The sequence below is a fragment of the Gadus chalcogrammus genome, chromosome 2 (genome assembly GCF_026213295.1).
Source record: "Gadus chalcogrammus isolate NIFS_2021 chromosome 2, NIFS_Gcha_1.0, whole genome shotgun sequence".
In the NCBI taxonomy this organism is placed as follows: domain Eukaryota; kingdom Metazoa; phylum Chordata; class Actinopteri; order Gadiformes; family Gadidae; genus Gadus; species Gadus chalcogrammus.
The window spans coordinates 1,336,200-1,353,604 of record NC_079413.1 but is presented as its reverse complement, the minus strand read 5'-3'; the positions used below and the strand labels follow the sequence as shown (position 1 = coordinate 1,353,604).

Below are 17,405 nucleotides of genomic sequence, written 5' to 3'. Positions count from 1 at the left end.
TGCTACGTGTGTGTGTGTGTGTGTGTGTTTGTCCTCAGGAGTTGTTTGTCACTGGACACCTGCTATGCGACGATGAAGAGAGTAAGCGCGAGCCGTCCGGGTGATTCCTGCTTCTGGGCAAATGCCTCGAGCTCCAAATCAACAGATCCCCCAACAGGTCCCCCAAAGGATCCCCCAACAGATCCCCCAACAGGTCCCAAAGGATCCCCCAACAGATCCCCCAACAGGTCCCAAAGGATCCCCTAAAGGTTCCCCCAACAGGTCCCCCACACGATCCCCCAACAGATCCTCCAACGGATCCCCCAACAGATCTCCCAAAGGATCCCCCAATAGGTCCCAAAGGATCCCCCAACAGATCCCCAAACTGATTCCCTAAAGGATCCCCAAAAGATCTCCCAAAGTTCCCCCAAAAGTTCCCTCAAAGGTTCCCCCGACAGATCGACTAAAGGATCCCCAAAAGCTCTCCCAACAGATCCCTTAAAAAGATCTCCCACAGGATCCTCCAACAGGTCACTTGTCGCGTCTGATGTTTTAGGGGTCTGAAGGGCGGGGGAAAGAGAGTTCTGGCGTGTCCTCCGGACTCCGGGGCGGTCTCGGCCTCTCTCTCTCTCTCTGGCCCCCCCCGGCCGCTGGCCCCCGGGCCCCCAGCTCTCTGCGGTCCGGCCCCGGGTCGGCACCCTCAGAGGGGGCACTGCTCAGAGGTGAAGGAGCCGCCCTCCTTCTTTTTCCTCTTCTTGCGCTCGTGGACCGTCCAGCAGGTGGCGGCCAGCAGCACCAGCAGCAGCCCGGCCCCCAGCAGCACCAGCGACACCACCTTGGTCTGCGGCAGGTCGTTGTAGGTGTAGGTCACCCCCGTGCCCGCCACGCCGATCACCAGCGAGATGATGCCGAAGGGGAAGATGCACCGGTACCAGGACTTCTCCATGCCCCCCGTGGCCTGGGACAGACGCTCCAGGGACGAGAGCACGTCCGGCACCCTGGAGGCGCCGGGCTCCAGGTACGGCCCCTCGGGACCCGGCGCCGAGCCGGCGGCGGCGGCGGCGGCGGCGGCCGCCTGGGACGGGGCCTGGCAGGCAGGGCGGCCCGGCCCACAGCCCATCCTGGGGACGCGGGGCGAACGGGGGCGCCTGGCCACTGCTGGCGTCCCGGATTCCCTCCGTAGTCTCCGCTCGCCTGGAGAGACAGAACAGGGAGAGAGAGGAGGAGAGGAGGAGAAGGGGGAGAAGGGGGAGAAGGGGGCTGGTGTGAGAGCAGCAGGGGTGGGGGGGAGACGGCCGGCGAAATGGCCGGATCGTAGCAGATGACGTTTTTTTTTTTTTGTTTGTTAACAGTCAGTCAGCGCAGAAATCCACTCACGCTTTGGCGTCTCTCTCCCTCCCTCTCCGGCTCGGTCTCTCTCTCTGTGCGGTGCCTGCTGGATCTCTGGCAGCACATTGTACACTCCGCTCAAGGTACCTCCGGGGGCTTTATAACTGGCCGAGGGAAAGGGGGAGGAGCCGGGGTAGAGGCAGAGGGGAGTAGAGCCAGGCCACCGATTGGCTGCCTCCGTGTTGACGTCAAGGAGTGCAAGCGGAGGAGCCGGGGAGTAGAGGAGTCAGGAAGGGGGAGCGGCACCGAATACTGCTGTCTCTCCCTCTGCCTCCCTTTCATCCCCCCTCCGTCTGTTGTCCTTTCTTCCTCCCTCCCGCAAAAGAGGGAAAACAACCGGGAGGAACACAGGCTTCTTGCTCGGTGTTCCCGATATGAATAATAATTGACACGTTTATACGGAAGGTGGGGGAAAAAAAAAGAAGGGATTCCCTTACATCAGAACCCTGGACGCCACCTGCCTGGTGATGCAGGAGAGACGCCGATGTGTCACACACACACACACACAAAGTAATGGCACTCTCTCTCAAAACCGCACCGGCCCTCCCACGCTCGCACGCACCAGAACAACCCAGATCCTCAATGTCAGTGCCCACACACCACACACCCACACACACTAACACACACCACATCTTCTCATGAATGTGTCGTCACCCAGGGAGACATCTGAAATTAGAATACTACCAGAAAAAAAGACAAGGTACACGCACACACACACACACACACACACACACACACACACACACACACACACACACACACACACACAGTGTTTTCCTTCCTTTAATGAACGTAGGCAGACAGGCACTAATTCCATCTGTCATGGGTCTTGGAAGCCCTTTTTTGCCTCCATGAAAATCTAATCAATCGGTCCTGCTTTGGCTCTCCTCTCCTTGACTCATACCCCGTCCAATCAGCCCCGCCAGGCCGCCGGGATACATCTGGGTGGTTAGTGTTACCCCGGGGGCAATCCCATGCAGGGCTGGGGCTGTTTCTTTACTTCTAGGAGCCAGGGTGAAAGCCAGTGCTTTTGCCAATATCAGGAAGAGTTTCTTCCAAACCACGCGAGGGCGAGGCTCTGGGTTTGATCATCGCCATGCAGGTTTTAATTGGGCATTAAAATGGTCTGAGCCATGTGATAATAACATAACTTCACAGGCAACAGACAGACAAGACAAGCGCTTTCCTTTGGATTCAGAGGAACCTCAGAATCTTTCCAGCAGCTCGATATTAAATATTAAAGCATGTTCATCCACTTATCGGCTTACTATGAGAATTGACCATCACCTCACCTGACTGAGAGCGAACACAGGGACACAGTTACCTTGTGTAAGGGCGATAGACGCTTCAATTCTGTTCACAGGGGTGTCTGTGTGAACTGGTGAGGCGAGGAAAAGCTATTCTGATCTGGAGATGAATTACCTTGTTCGCTCGAGAGACACACACTAACATCCCACACTGCAGCTATTATTGAAACAGCCACCTTGAGTGTGTGTGTGTGTGTGTGTGTGTGTGTGTGTGTGTGTGTGTGTGTGTGTGTGTGTGTGTGTGTGTGTGTGTGTGGAGGAAGGGGGCATTAAGGTAGGACACATCGATTTGCACGAGTGCTGCATTATTGAAATAGTCACAAATTATGTGTGCGTGTGTGTGGAGAAGAATGGGGCTTTAAGGGAACAACACATATTGATTTGTGCTGAATTGTTATCATGGTCTATATATAGCACAGAAATGGGTAATTGATTTGAGGTCCTTTGAAACAGGTTTTTGCAGTTTGAGGGTGTGTGTGTGTAAGGGGGGGGGGGGGGGGTGGCTGTATTTTATAAGCTACCGTCATCAGCTCTAAATACAAAAGGTAATGACCATTAATAACGAACACGGATGACAGCCGTATGAAATCCATGTTGAACGTTTAACAATTTATTGCTTCATTTCCATCACTCCTCTGTGACCGTCGTCTCTCCTGCCTCACTGGGATGAATGGAAGACGAAGAAGGAATTTAAACTATGAATACAAATTGATCCGTGGCGGCCACCTGCGGCCAACAGAACCGGGGATTGGGGAAGAGAACAGGAAAATAAAGGTTTGTTTATGTTTGCGTGCGTTTTCTCGTGTGTGTGTGTGTGTGTGTTTGAAAGACAACAAGTTTGAGAAAGAAAACACCTAGGAGAGGCTGCGAGAGCCTTGAATTCGCGCGGAAAGCAAAGACAATTCACCGCTAGCTGTCACCGTGTCTGAGTGGGTCAGGAGAGACAGAATACTGAAAAGCAAAGAGCCTCCACGGGAAAGCACGAGCACAAATCAGTTTGAAGAGTAAACGCATTGAATGCATGAATCAGTGAAGCGGGAGGGAGAATGAAATGTGGCACGGCCGAAGAGCGAGCCGCAGGTGGGTGTGGCGGCTCAGCGCGCCCAGGGACAACCATGGGGCCAGGCGGCAGACCACCATAACGAAGCCAGGTCATGGGGAGGCTGAGCTGCGTGGGCGGATTTCCCCCCGTGGGATCAGTGTGTGATGTGTGGATTTCATCTCGCGGACGCTCGCTCGCTCGCCCTCCGTGCGCCGATTCCCCCCGCGTGCGTCCAGACCGTGTGGATCAGACCCGGTGCCAGCAGCACAACGCACGTTTACAACGTGCCCAGAACGCATGATGGCATGGTGAAAGAGCTGGCAAACATACAGGCACCGTATTCAAATGACGCTCCCGGCAAGCCAGGAATAGCGGTTTGTACTCCTAACCTCCCCCGATGATGGGGGGGGGGGGGGGGGGGGGGGGGCGGATAACAAGCAGAAAACGGGTGAAAATAAGGGATCAAGACCCGCATCTCCGAGTGACTCACTACTCCGATGAGCGTGTGTGAGGAAATGTGTGTGTACGTGTGTGTGTGTGGCAGCCGTGTGCACACACCCACAACGTGCTGTGTGAACCGAGGGCCACCTGTTGTTCAGTCTGCTCTGCTACGGGCCCTCCAAGCGGCATATGCGGGCATGTGGCCCGTCCAGCCTCCTGAAAGACCTGCTCCATCATCCACCCTCCAACCCTATAGCCTACTCTCACACAATACACTCCACAATGAAACTGCCAAGATGAAGCCACTCTCTCCCATGTGAAGGATTATAACATGTTCACAAGACAACAAAAAATCCATAGCCCACAAAAATAGAATTGAAAGCAGATGAACGCCTCTGCTGAAAATACATTTTGCATTGCGAAATTATGATTTCGATTTTAATAATTGGGTTGTATACACAAGTCCGTGAATGTGTCTCTCCTAACAGCTGGTTTTATTCATTTGCTATTCAACAGCACACGAAAAATGGCTTTCAGAATTGATTTACTCGGATCGTTACTTGAACGGTTACACTTTACGACTACAAAACGCGAGCCTCCATCTGGCTCCATGTACAAAACTGACACACGCCGAAGGATAATGAGAGCTTCACAAGTTCAGATGTTTCACTGCCATTAGTTGGGGCGGTTTATGAGCCGTATTGTGCAGGATGACTGCCCCCTGCTGGTGAGGACTGTATTGCACGAAGTCAGCAAGGGACACGAGAGAATACAAGTTACCGGCATCCTGATGGACGCGGCTTGCCGTCATGAGATCAAAAAAAGAAAATTAAAAACATATTTTTGGTCACATCACATTATGTTATTTGTAAGTGTACAATGACCTCACGTGAGTGATCTCACACAGCATCACAGTAAATGAACGCCTGAGAAGTACAAACAAAAAGAAGTAAAAGTAGGCAATCGAATAACTATCCGTGTGATCAGCCCCCTGGAGCGCATTAGAACCGCCTGGTTCCAGTCAGAACCGCCTGGGTCCAGTTAGAACCGTCTGGGTCCAGTTAGAACCGCCTCGGTCCAGTCAGAACCGCCTCGGTCCAGTCAGTCGGGCTCAGCGTCCAGAACCAGTGCGGGGAACCTCTCCCCCCCCTCGGCCAGGAGGGAGTACAGGTCCCGGAGCACGCTGGGGTCCGCCGGCTCCGGGCCCCCCAACAGGGAGCACAGCAGGGGGGAGAGGCTGTCTGACAGGGCCTGGAGCCGGGGGGGGGACGACGACACATCAACCGGGGGCAAAGAAGGAGCTCACCATGCTGGGGCGATGTCGTAGGTTAGCATGTAATAGGTTAGCCTGATGGCTCACACATTAGGACGTTATTTTCATAGGACTAAGAACGACTTAAAAAGGTAGAATATGTAAGATTTCGGCATTCAAATGTGTACGACTAGACTTATGTTACACATTCTATTTTCTTGTGTACTAACATAATCGCAAACATGTTTTTATTCAGTTAAAAACACAAACAACGTCGGCGCGTGACCCTGACGGAGGCCCCCCGCCCTCACCTGCTGCAGGTGCACCTCCTGCTGCAGCAGCAGCACCCGCAGCCTCAGCGTCTCCAGCTCCACCAGCTCCGTCTCCGTGGCGACGGTGAGGACGGGGGGCAGGAGGGGGAGGAGGAGGAGGAGGCCCCCCCCCCCGACCCCCCCGCTCGCCCGGGCAGAGGCAACCCCCCTCGGGCCTCCATCCGTTCCACGTCTCCCACTCTGCCGGCGGAAAAAGAGGCTATCTTTAGCGCGTGAGCAACTGTAGCCTAGACCCTCTTCTCTCCGCCTCCTCCCGCTGACCCCGCTGTAAATAGACGGGGGCTGCGTCTGGTGAGCCGGCCCCCCGTACCCCCTCCTCTCCCCCGACGTCACGGGAGAGGCGGTAAGGAAACTAGGGACCTGCCACCGGGTCTGCTTTCAGTTTCCGTACGTCGGGGGCGCGGAGCGTGCATTAGCTCGTTAGCGCCCCGTCTTCCCCCTCCCCCCCCATCCTCACGCCCTAACCACCCCCCCCACCACCACCCCCCCCCCCCCCCCCCCCCCCCCCCCCCCCCCTCCTCACGCCGACGGTTTACCGCCGAAGAGGAACGGAGCCGAGAGTGGTTCAGACGCACAGCCCAGTCGCTCGTAAACCAAGAAAAAAAAAAATCTGTAAAAGCCATATTTAGAAAATGTCTGATTTGCATATTTTCACTCATCGTTTTGTAGTCTACATGATTATTATTAATTTTGAAAATTAGCATGGACACATAAGGCTCCCGTAGAGTCATGACGTCAGAAGTAGTCACATTAAAGAGCTAGGAGCCCACGGAGGAACACTGTTTTTAGACTATTATTTCGATTTCCTGCCTTTGTTTGTATTGTTCCCTTTGGACGAGCAGAAGGTCAAGCTAACTCAAGAGACACGTCATTTCTGGAGTCAAGCTCATTGCTTCTATAGGCTTACCCAGACATCGCTACAAATAGTTTGCCATTCAACCACAAGTCATTGTTGAATAAAAGAAAAGAAAAAAGGTACTTAAATATAAGCACTACCACTAATAGCACGCAACACAGAAGGCTTTCTCTGAATAATAGAACATTCTAATATAAAGTTAACCTCCAAAACGAAGTGGAAAGAAATTATATTAAAATGATGTTTACTTGTGTGTGACTATCCAGGGATAATTCTGGAAACACATCTCACACATACTTGCTTTTTGCTGAAAAGACTAACATTACAGCCTACATTTAAACCACTGGGGGATGTCAAAATGTAATCATGAAACATATTCCTGCCTGTTCAAACACAGCTGGAGTCTAGAAGTGTTTGAACCACATGAGAATATCAGCAATATTTCCTTTGTATTTCAGAGGCATGGAAAAGCTGAGACGTAATAAGACACACAAACAGAACCAACTTCAAGTAATGTTTTTACCAAAAAGATATCCTTGGTCTGAGTGCAGCTCTGTCGTTTCACTCGTGTGAATGAAGGTTCTCACCTTGTTTCACTTGGACTGCTTGTTTCCTCAGGCTTTCTGCCTCACTCTCCAGGCGTTCAAGAGTAACATGAGGTGCACACTGGAGCTCTGCACTGTCTGCAAGAGAAATGGCAGTCTTTCATCTTCTGCATCCTGGTTTATGAGATACAATGGTAATAAGGGAGCATTGACCATATAGCAACACAATATTTCAACAACATCTCCATCTCTCGATAAATGGAGAAGGGGGGTGTAAAGAGAGGGTGTAAAGGGGGGTACACAGGTGTTTACACCCCTTCAACGTGGCAATTATCACCAAGATGGTCCCATTTTCTTGGATATTTATAGTAAATTATACTTTTCACACACACCTGCCACTTCAGTCCTCTGTGACTCTGAGTTACGAGGATCAAAGTATTTGTATTCGTGTTGGATAGGACAGGCTCATCCAGATTTAATGAAGGTTATCGATTGGAAGTAAATTGCATTTCTTTCTTTTATGGCTTTTCCTTCCCAAGTGTTGCATTACATATTGTGTGTTCCACAATACTTTCTCCAGATAAATGGCTAAAACGCAGAGGAGAAAGTAGTACCATCCAAGTACAATTCCGGTACTTTTTTATTTATTTTACAATAAGTAGTACATTAGTCTGAGTGTGGTAATGACACCTTTAAGGAAAACCCTGTCATCCCCTTTACATTGTCTTGTGTGCATTAGGTCCTGGTAATACTCAAAACCCAACCCTAACGTCCCCGTCGTGAGAGGTGGAAGCAGGTCAAGCTGGCCAATAGGGCAATGATAAAACTCATGGGCCAATCACCCGTGAAGTGGATTCAACCGATTACAGAAACATTGATGAAGAAAAAGAAACCCCACAACCTAGGAGATGAAGACTCTTCGGGCATGCAAGCTAAAGAGACAATGAAGACGCATACTGAAAACCATACAGAGAGGGTTCGTCTGAATCTTCTATCCCCTAGGCAACCTTCCAACATCGCAACCTGGAACATCAGGACCATGTTCACAGCAGGGAAGACGACAGTCATCGCAGATGAGATGAGGAGATACAGGGTTTCTATCCTCGGCCTCTGCGATACCAGATGGCTCCAGACAGGAGAAGTCAAATTGGTCAGCGGTGAGTCCATACTCTACTCTGGACACGCAGATGAAAAAGCACCACACACGGAGGAAGTGACATTTATGCACTCCAAAGAAGCACAGAGGGCCCTCGTCAGCTAGGACCCCATAAATTCTGGAATCATCACTGCAAGATCCCAAACCACCCATAAAAGAATCAACCTTCAAATCATACAGTGCTATGCACCCACCAACAATACTGATGAGGAACTAAAGGACAATTTCTACAACCAGCTACAACATCTACTCCAGAACAGAAAAGAAAAATACCTTCTCTTACTCATGGGCGACATGAATGCCAAGGTGGGAAATAACAACAATGGATACGAACTGGCTATGGGAAAGCATGGACTTGGCACCATGAACGAAAATGGGGAGAGATTTGCAGATGTATGTGCTGACAACAATCTGGTTATAGGAGGGACTGTTTTCCCCCATAAACCCATCCACAAAGCCACCCATCCACAAAGCCACCATCCACAAAGCCACCATCCACAAAGACCACACTACCGAAAACCAAATCGACCACATATATATAAACAGGAAGTTTAGGCACTCAAAGGTTTTGCAGCCAGTAAGTGGTGGTCTGTCCCGGTGTCTGCCCCCCTCTTCACTCGTACACCTGGATGTACGAGTGAAGAGGGGGGCAGACTGGCTGCAAAACTCCAACTTAAGCTAAAGCGCTGCAACAACCCCTCTGACAGCAGAACAAAATTCAACCTACAGCTCTTCCAGGACATTGGAACAACTGAACTGTATCAAACCACCCTACAGAACAGGTTTCAAGCCCTGCAAGATCTCCAACAATCAGTGGAAGAGTACTGGAACAGCCTGAAAAACATATGGAAGGAAACATAGAAGAGAGGAGGGCAAAAAAAGGACACACTAACCAAATGCAAAACCTGAGCAAGAAAGACAGCAGCCCTGAAAGACTACGAGTAAGCAAACAAGGAGGTGAAGAAGAGGGCTAAATGTGATAAACAGAATTACATCGAGGCCTTGGCACAAGAAGCACATGAAGCAGCTGGAAAAAACAACCTCAAGGACCTATACATGACCACCAAGAAAACTGTGCATAAAGTTTAATTGACTTTGAAAAAGCATTTGACAGTGTAGACCGAAAGTGGCTATGGAATTTAATGGCACACTACGGAATCCCCCCCAAATACATAAACATCATCAAGAACACATACCAGGACATGCAGTGCCAAGTGCTCCACCAGGGACAGGCACAAGAAACATTCACAGTGCTCACCGGGGTGAAACAGGGCTGCCTGCTTTCCCCTTTCCTTTCCCTCTTGTGCATTGACTGGACCATGAAGCAAACTACCCATAATAAAAAATACTGGCATCCAATGGAGTCTGACAGAACAGCTAGAGGACCTCGACTTTGCAGATCACATTGCACTACTCTCACATAGCCACCAGCAGATGCGAGAGAAATCCCAACTGCTAGAAACAACAGCAGCAGGACTGGGGCTTAAAATAAAGTGAGCAAAAACCAAAATAATGCGGATAAACAACAAAAGCATGAGTCCTATAAACATCGGGGACCAAACACCGGAAGAGGTCATCAAATTGACATATCTGGGAAGTGTGATAGCTGTGGACGGTGGGACAGAGGAAGATGTAAAGTCAAGAATAGGGAAAGCAAGAACAACATTCAACATATTAAATAAGATCTTGAAAACTAAAAACATCTCACTCAATGCTAAGCTCAAAATCTTCAACTCCAACGTCAAATACAATGAACATGTCGTGTAAAACGCTTGCTTAGGCGAACAAGGAGGTGGAGACGTTCCTCTGCATTCTTGGGGAGGAAGACGTTGTTTACGATGTTTACGTAGCTGCCGCGGCGATCGACATCCGGCCTAACATAAAGAGTACTGTCGGCAGTGGAAACGCGTCCTCGGAACTGAGCTGGGCTATACCGCCCCCTCACTACCGGACTGAGTCTAACCGAACCATACCGCACCCTGCAGTGGAAACGCGTCATTAGACGGATCCTCAGGATCTTCTGGCCAAACCGTATCAGTAACACCAACCTGTGGGAATGCACCAATCAAGAGCCAATAGAGATACAGCGGATAAGGAGAAAGTGGAGCTGGATAGGTCACACACTAAGAAAAGGCAAAACAGCAATAACCAAACAGGCACTAACATGGAACCCACAAGGCAAACAGAGCAGAGGGAGGCCCAAAAACACATGGAGAAGGAGCACAGAGCTAGATGTGAAAAAGAAGGGACTGACGTGGAAACAGATGGAGAGGATGGCACAAGACAGACGGGGGTGGAAACGATTCATCAATGGCCTACGTTCCGAAAGGAATACAAAGGCCTAACTAATACGGTAATGATGCTGCTGACCCAGCCCCCTTTACATTGTCTTGTGAGCATTTGGTCTAGGGCCCGACCGATTCATCAGCCTGCCGATTTAAACGGCCGATTATAGCCTTTTTGAAAATAATCAACATCTGCCAAAAAGTCGCAGATTAATGGCGATTTATTTTTTTTACTAGAAATGCATTTGGCCAGGAGATACATTTGCCGTCCACCTTCCTCTGTGCCAAGTGAGAGGGTGTTCAGTACTATTGGCAACATTTATGAGTAAGAAGCGCAGCTCCCTCAAGGGAGAGAATGCACTACAAACTGCCCCTGCTGAAGTGGCAACATTAAGGACTCTACGACTGGCAGGGGCAGGAGAATAGAATTTTGTTTGGAAAATATCCATATGCTGTTTGCCCCACACAACACACATTACCTCGTTCCTATACAGTTGTTTTATGTTATTATTAAATATGGCTTTCAAATATGTTGTGTACAGTTACGAAAAAGTTCTTCTTCCTGCACTTTATGTCAAAAGATTGTTGCACAAAATGTTAATATGCTGCTTGCCCCGGCCTCAAACAACTAATTATTTTGCAGAAATTTGATTTCTTTATTTGTTCCAATATGCAAGTAAAAAACTGCTATGTTAGAATTATGTTACCAATAAAATGAAGTTCCTGCATTACATTTTTTAAGGTCCTTTTTATTTTATTTTACTGACAATAAGATAAGGCTGTATTTGCACTAATTTTTTACAGTAAATTTATCCGAAAACACACAAAGGTTCTGCATGCAATTCACATATTCGTCACAAGTGTTTAAAGTATATTTAAGGGTTCCAAAAATAAGTTTTACATGCTTTTCCATTTTCTTTCAATAATCGGCCGATTTAAATCGTAATCAGAAATTTTCTCTGAAAATAATCGGCATCGGCCCTCCAAAATCAATATCGGTCGGGCCTAATTTGGTCCTGGTAGTACGGTAGGGTTTCTGTTGAGGTATGTACCTGGTTGGCTGCCTGATGAGGAGCCGTACTTGGCCAGCAGCTTCTGGACCTTGTAACAGTGGCTCAGGTCCTTGCCTTGGCGGACGAGGCCACCCACCAGAGCCCGGGTCTGATCCGGACTGCCCCGAGGCCAGGTCCTGGGGAACTGGAGGAACGGGTCAAGGGAACCAGACGGCGTTACCCAGGACGGGCTGGGAGGGCTGTCAAATACCAGGTGGAAACACTAGTTCTTTACGCTAAATGTTACATAGACTATTCCGGAAATGCCCCCATTAATTGAGGGCATTTCTAACCAGTGGCCACTCAAACCACTTTTCAATACGGCCTCACATTCACCCGTTCATGCACACATTCACACACTGTCGGCGGTCGCGGCCACGCAGGGCGACAGCCGGCTGGTCAGGAGCAGTCAGGGGGAGGCGTCTCGCTCAGGTACACCTCAACAAGAGGAGGAGCCGGGGAACGAACTAGCGACCTTCTGGTTACCAGCCGACCCGCTCTACCTCCTGAGCCACATGCTCAGATGTAGCCAAGAATACACTGGCCGACGGACCATTAGCTAGGTGATTGGAGGTGCAATTTGTACAGGTCAACTTTTAGTAGAACATCTTAACTCTAGCACACCTTGGTCCTGTTTAAGGGTTAGGCTAACCCTGAATGAAAGATACGCAAGCCCTCATTTTCTCCATGAAGGCACTTCTCTCCGGCACACTCTGGCTCTGCAGCACCACCGCTCTGTCCCACAACCTGACCACGGGACAGGGAGGAACGTTAGACAGAACCGGCAGGCTGCGATCGCTTATGAAAAACATGGTACATGTTCATCTCCCTCTAGATATTGATAGATATTAAATCACATATACATACAATGTTAATCCATCGATTACATTGACCAATAAATGGATGGATGGATGGATGGATGGATGGACAGATAGATAGATAGATAGATAGATAGATAGATAGATAGATAGATAGATAGATAGATAGATAGATAGACAGACAGACAGATAGATAGATTCTGGTCACCTGTTTTGCTTCAGTCTCAGAGACTTCCATTTCTCCCTTAGATCAGTAGGTATCCTGCAAAGGTGAGGAGGGGGAAAAACTAATATTTCAAGCAGACATTTTGACTGTGGCTTGCTGTGTTCAGAGGACGGTTGATGTCAGACCTCCTTACCTATTCTGCGCAGGTGTGCTGCCAGTCCCGCCAGTCAAGGCACGCTCCGCCTCCACTGGGGGCCCGGCCCTCCCCAGGGGCCCCTCGCTCTCCCGGCCAGAGGCGGCAGCTGGGGCCCGGGCCCGGTCACCAGGGTTACCGCCCCCCCGTGTGTGTTTCTCGTGTCGGACCGCAGGGCCCGCACCGACCGAGCCGCCGGCGACCGCCCCCTTGTACGCCGCTAGGGGGTTCACGTTTTTACTTCTGGCCCCCGACAGAGACGACGAGGTCCCGGGTCTCCGGGCTTCTCTCGGGGCCCGGCTGCCGGACTTGGAGGACGCGTCGGCCCCCGCTCTGCCTCTCCGCGCTCCAGAGGGTTGATTGGCTGCACTGGGTTTGACGGCAGCGGGGTCGCCTGGCTCTTTGGTCGGTCCGGGGGGTCCACGACTACAGCGGGGCCCCCTGGACGACGGCGCGCTGCCGCTGCGGATCCGGAGAGCTTCCCTCAGCGCTCGCTCCAGTAGCTCGATCTCCTCTATCTCCTGCGGCGCCACATCTTCCTCTGAACCAGCCGGGGTGAGATGAGGAAACAACGTACTTTAAACCTTTAGGTACAAAGCTCTGGGTTTTTGACACGCCCACACAAATGGTAAATGGTAAACAGACGGCATTCATACAACGCTTTTCTAACCACTGACCACTCAAAGCGCTTTACAATACTGCCTCATATTCAACCATTCATGGACACATTCACACACCGACGGCGGAGTCAGCCACGCAGGGCGACAGCCAGCTCGTCAAGAGCAGTCAGGGTGAGGTGTGTCGCTCAGGGACACCTCGACACTCAACTAGGAGGAGCCGGGGATCGAACTAGCAACCCTGTTACCAGCCAACCCGCTCTACCTCCTGAGCCACATGCCTCCCCCTACAAGACACACAAGACCATGCTGTGAAATATACCAGATCATGTCTTTACCCTTATGAGCGTCATCCAGGTCGAGGGGGGCAGCCCGAATCTGCGGCGTTCTGGGATCAATTCAAACATACAAGTAGGTCACAGGTCACACACACAAATCAGTAAACGCACCCCAGCATGCAGGTCACTACAAAGGTCAGAGAAACAAAAAGAGAAACAATAAATAAATTATATGCAATTCAATGTTGAATGTTCCTGTTTTTGTCAAAACACACACAGTGACACTCTTTGTAATGTGGCCGATTTGATATAAGCAAATAACATCTGCCATGTGTCTGCTTGTCCTAATGTTGATACTGAATGCAAACCGGTGCTTGACTGCTTGCATGGCTGCTAACATCACATCCACTCTAGGCTAGTCGTGACGTCCACACAGCCATGTGGTTTAATGAATCATCTCCAAACGTTACCGTTACAGTTGAATTGTGTAACTTAACAGACGCATCAGGCTTTCAAAACACAATCCACCGTTTGCTATGGATGCAAAACTATACTCACAATGACTTTATAATCTCATGTTGGAGTTGAATGTTGACATGTAACTTGGCTTGCTCGTCTTTACACCACTTGACCGCTTCCTCCAACCGGCTGAGCAGGGACATTTCACCGAGGGGAGGGCTCTCTTACGTGTTACACTAGTATCACGGCGCTAGGTCACATCTTATTAATGTGGACATCTTACTCAAGTAGACCCTGTTTAGACGAGAAGGTTTGAGTCGACCCGCTCAGTGGAGGCGGAAGTTTGTTCTGCTACCGGTGACTTTCTCAAAGTGATGCAAAACCACATTTACGGTCACATAACTCACTAATAAACCAGCATCAACAAAAAAATAAAGAAACAAACACGAGAATAGCGCAATCGGCACTTTTACGGGAGTTTATTGGCATTATAATGATTGTTGTTTCGAGGAGGAGCTCTCTCGCGAGATTGGCTGCCATGGCAACGGGAACACCGACGCGATTTCACCCCATCGCTCATGGTTTTCACTTCATATATCACTCATTAAATCTTAATAATACCTATTATTACACCGTGTTCCCATCTAAAAAAGACAGAAGGAAAGGATTTTGTTCTTTTCCTCAGCATGAAGTCTAAGATGTGAATCTATCTTTATCCTCCCAGATTGTTTTGTACAGTACTATAATGTGGCTCACTCACAGAAAACTGAGAATAATGTTAAAATAATTATATTTTCATTTATATCAGTTGTTACAGTATCAAGCATTATACAATAGCCTCGAATTTGCAATATGGTTAGTGAGTTAGCCCTATCAAATGATGGTATGAATCTACCTTTTTAAACATCTTTCTAACCGTTATTATGTGTACTTTTTAATTTAATGGTTGATTTATGTACCATTATCAAAAGTGTTATCATGACATTTAGAACAGACATATTTTTCGTCTCTAAAGAGATAACTTTATCTTTACAAGATATAAACATGGATGCAGAGACAAAATAGCCGTGATCTTCCCATACGTGGGTGTAATTGTAGGCTATCTCTGTTGTTCTTTAATTTGCAAATAATAGCTGGGTTGAATTCAGTCTCTGTAAAGCGCCCTGAATGTCCTCTTATTTAATTTACATGATGCATTCCCACAAACATTTTTGTGTGTGAGTGTGTGGCAGTGTGTGTGTGTGTGTGTGTGTGTGTGTGTGTGTGTGTGTGTGTGTGTGTGTGTGTGTGTGCGTGCGTGCGTGCGTGCGTGCGTGCGTGTGTGTGTGTGCCTTTTTTTATAATTCGTTATTGGTCGGTGAATGGCAATGTCCCTATCCACTAATATTCCATTGTACAAATATGGATATCGGGCCAAGATAATGGTCCCTGTTCTTAATTCTTAATACACACTTTAATGAATGTCATACACTTTATGAATAATAAAGTAAGTGCATGACAAAAACAGTTCTTTCGAGATGGTCTCATCTCCAGGACTACTATTATTTTTCTGATTAGAGCTGTGTATAATAATGCAGTCAAGGAATGATAGGAATAATACAGTAACCAGCACAAAAGACCCTTGTGTTTACACCTTATGCGCAGTTATAATAGCATGGCTATCGTTCATATTAATTTCTTTGTCCAAAAACCCATGCCATGAATATTTGAATAGAACTAGATGGAACTATGTTGAGGTGACAGATAACAAGATGAGAGAGACACATAGCATGGGTGTGTGTCTATAAAGCTTTTGATCAAAATACTCCCGAAAAACTACCTCGTGTTTTCGCTCTGGCCGCTCCCCCTCACATCTCTTGCCAACCGATTTCTCATCCCATTGATCTAGGACAGTGAACCCCAATTAGCGGCCCGCGGGCCAGATCCGGCCCGCAAGAGCAAAATGTCCGGCCCGCGCAGACCCACATGTCACATGTCATCTCCAAAAAAAAAAAAAAAATTTTTTTTTTTTTTTTTTTTTTTTTTTATTTGCGCGGTCTGCTATATTTTCCCCTCAGCCCACACCATCCACTTGACCGTTGACGTTACTGCGTGCTGACGTAATAACGTGCTTCGTGCGTCACTTTCCCGCTATCCAAAAATCAACGGATTGAAAATTGATGAAAGAAACATGTCATTTGCCATGAAAAGGAAGGTCAACCAGGAGAACCGCCAGTTTAAAACTGAATGGACCGATGAGTATTGCTTTTCTTTACCGGACCATGCCAACGCAAAGCCGACATGCTTAATATGCAAGCAGAGGGTGGCTGTCATTAAATCGGACAACCTGACACAAACTGTTTGCATGCTGCCAGCTTTAATGGAAGTTTCCCAGAAAAATCTGAGCAACGCAAACCAAAGATTGCAAGCATGTTGACATCATACAAGCGGTCAGTTTTAACCATATGCAAAACGGCATCGGCACAAGAGAGCGCAACAGCTGCTTCATTGCATGTTTTCTGGATGCTTGATAAAGCTAAGAAGCCCTTTGCTGATGCAGAGTTCATTAAACAATGTGCAATTCACATGGCTGGTGAAATCTTAAATCAAGAGGAAAAAATCTAAACAAAAGTTGTGGAGCTATGAAAGCAGGTGCCGAGGAAATGTCAGCTGAACACAAAGATCTGTTGCTGCACAACGATGTTCGCTGGCTGAGTAAAGGCCGTGTGTTGGAGAGGGTGTGCGACCTGCGTGATGAACGTGTGTCATTTTTATCCAGCCTGCAGAGCCCAAAAGCCCGCGAATTTCTGGCGGGCTGACGCCAAGGTGTTGGCAGATGTTAATTTTTTGTGACATCATGTCTCATCTGAATCACCTTAACCTGCAGCTAAAAGGCAAGAACCACACTGTTGCTGACATGTACGAAGCGATTGAAGCCCTCCAGTCGAAGCTGGATGCTATTTAAACCTAATTGATCTAGCCCTCCTGCATTATCGCAAAAACAGTAATTATAATTAAAGCTAAATTTGCACATAAAAATGGCGAATTAGAAAAATGAAACGACATTTCGGCCCTTGGCATGGCATGTTTGACCAAATTTGGCCCTCTGGAAAAACTAATTGGGGAACCCTGATCTAGGACGTGTGGCAGATAACCGCTTCCTGAACCAATTAGCAGCTGCAACAGCTGGAACAGCTTGCCTGCCTCGTCGGAGGGCAGTGAATCACCTCGTTAGACCGCTCGCCTGTCACAACCGCGG

The 17,405-nt window shown here is 48.6% G+C and overlaps 2 protein-coding genes across 2 annotated transcripts; both read right to left on the bottom strand.

Annotated features, from left to right (window-relative positions):
- Positions 1-315: 315 nt before the first annotated feature.
- LOC130403775 (transmembrane protein 100-like) lies at positions 316-4,944 on the bottom strand. The gene is made up of 3 exons (XM_056608253.1): positions 4,939-4,944; positions 2,661-2,664; positions 316-1,173 (listed from the first exon to the last, which is right to left on the bottom strand). The coding sequence occupies exons 1-3, from the start codon at positions 4,942-4,944 to the stop codon at positions 680-682; spliced, it is 504 nt and encodes a 167-aa protein (XP_056464228.1). The 3' UTR covers positions 316-679.
- On the bottom strand, positions 4,305-14,684 carry LOC130405301 (uncharacterized). The gene is made up of 9 exons (XM_056610357.1): positions 14,267-14,684; positions 13,769-13,818; positions 12,814-13,354; positions 12,663-12,716; positions 12,305-12,383; positions 11,637-11,781; positions 7,186-7,281; positions 5,722-5,922; positions 4,305-5,409 (listed from the first exon to the last, which is right to left on the bottom strand). The coding sequence occupies exons 1-9, from the start codon at positions 14,368-14,370 to the stop codon at positions 5,270-5,272; spliced, it is 1,410 nt and encodes a 469-aa protein (XP_056466332.1). The 5' UTR covers positions 14,371-14,684; the 3' UTR covers positions 4,305-5,269.
- Positions 14,685-17,405: the final 2,721 nt, after the last annotated feature.

Bases quoted from the DNA above. Each gene is read 5' to 3' on its own strand.
- LOC130405301 (XM_056610357.1), bottom strand. From the start codon at position 14,370: ATGTCCCTGCTCAGCCGGTTGGAGGAAGCGGTCAAGTGGTGTAAAGAC. The intron at 12,384-12,662 runs GTGACCAGAATC...TCCCGTGGTCAG, and splicing joins CTGAGACTGAAGCAAAACAG to GTTGTGGGACAGAGCGGTGG. The intron at 11,782-12,304 runs GTATCTTTCATT...CCGTTCCTCCAG, and splicing joins TGGAGAAAATGAGGGCTTGC to TTCCCCAGGACCTGGCCTCG.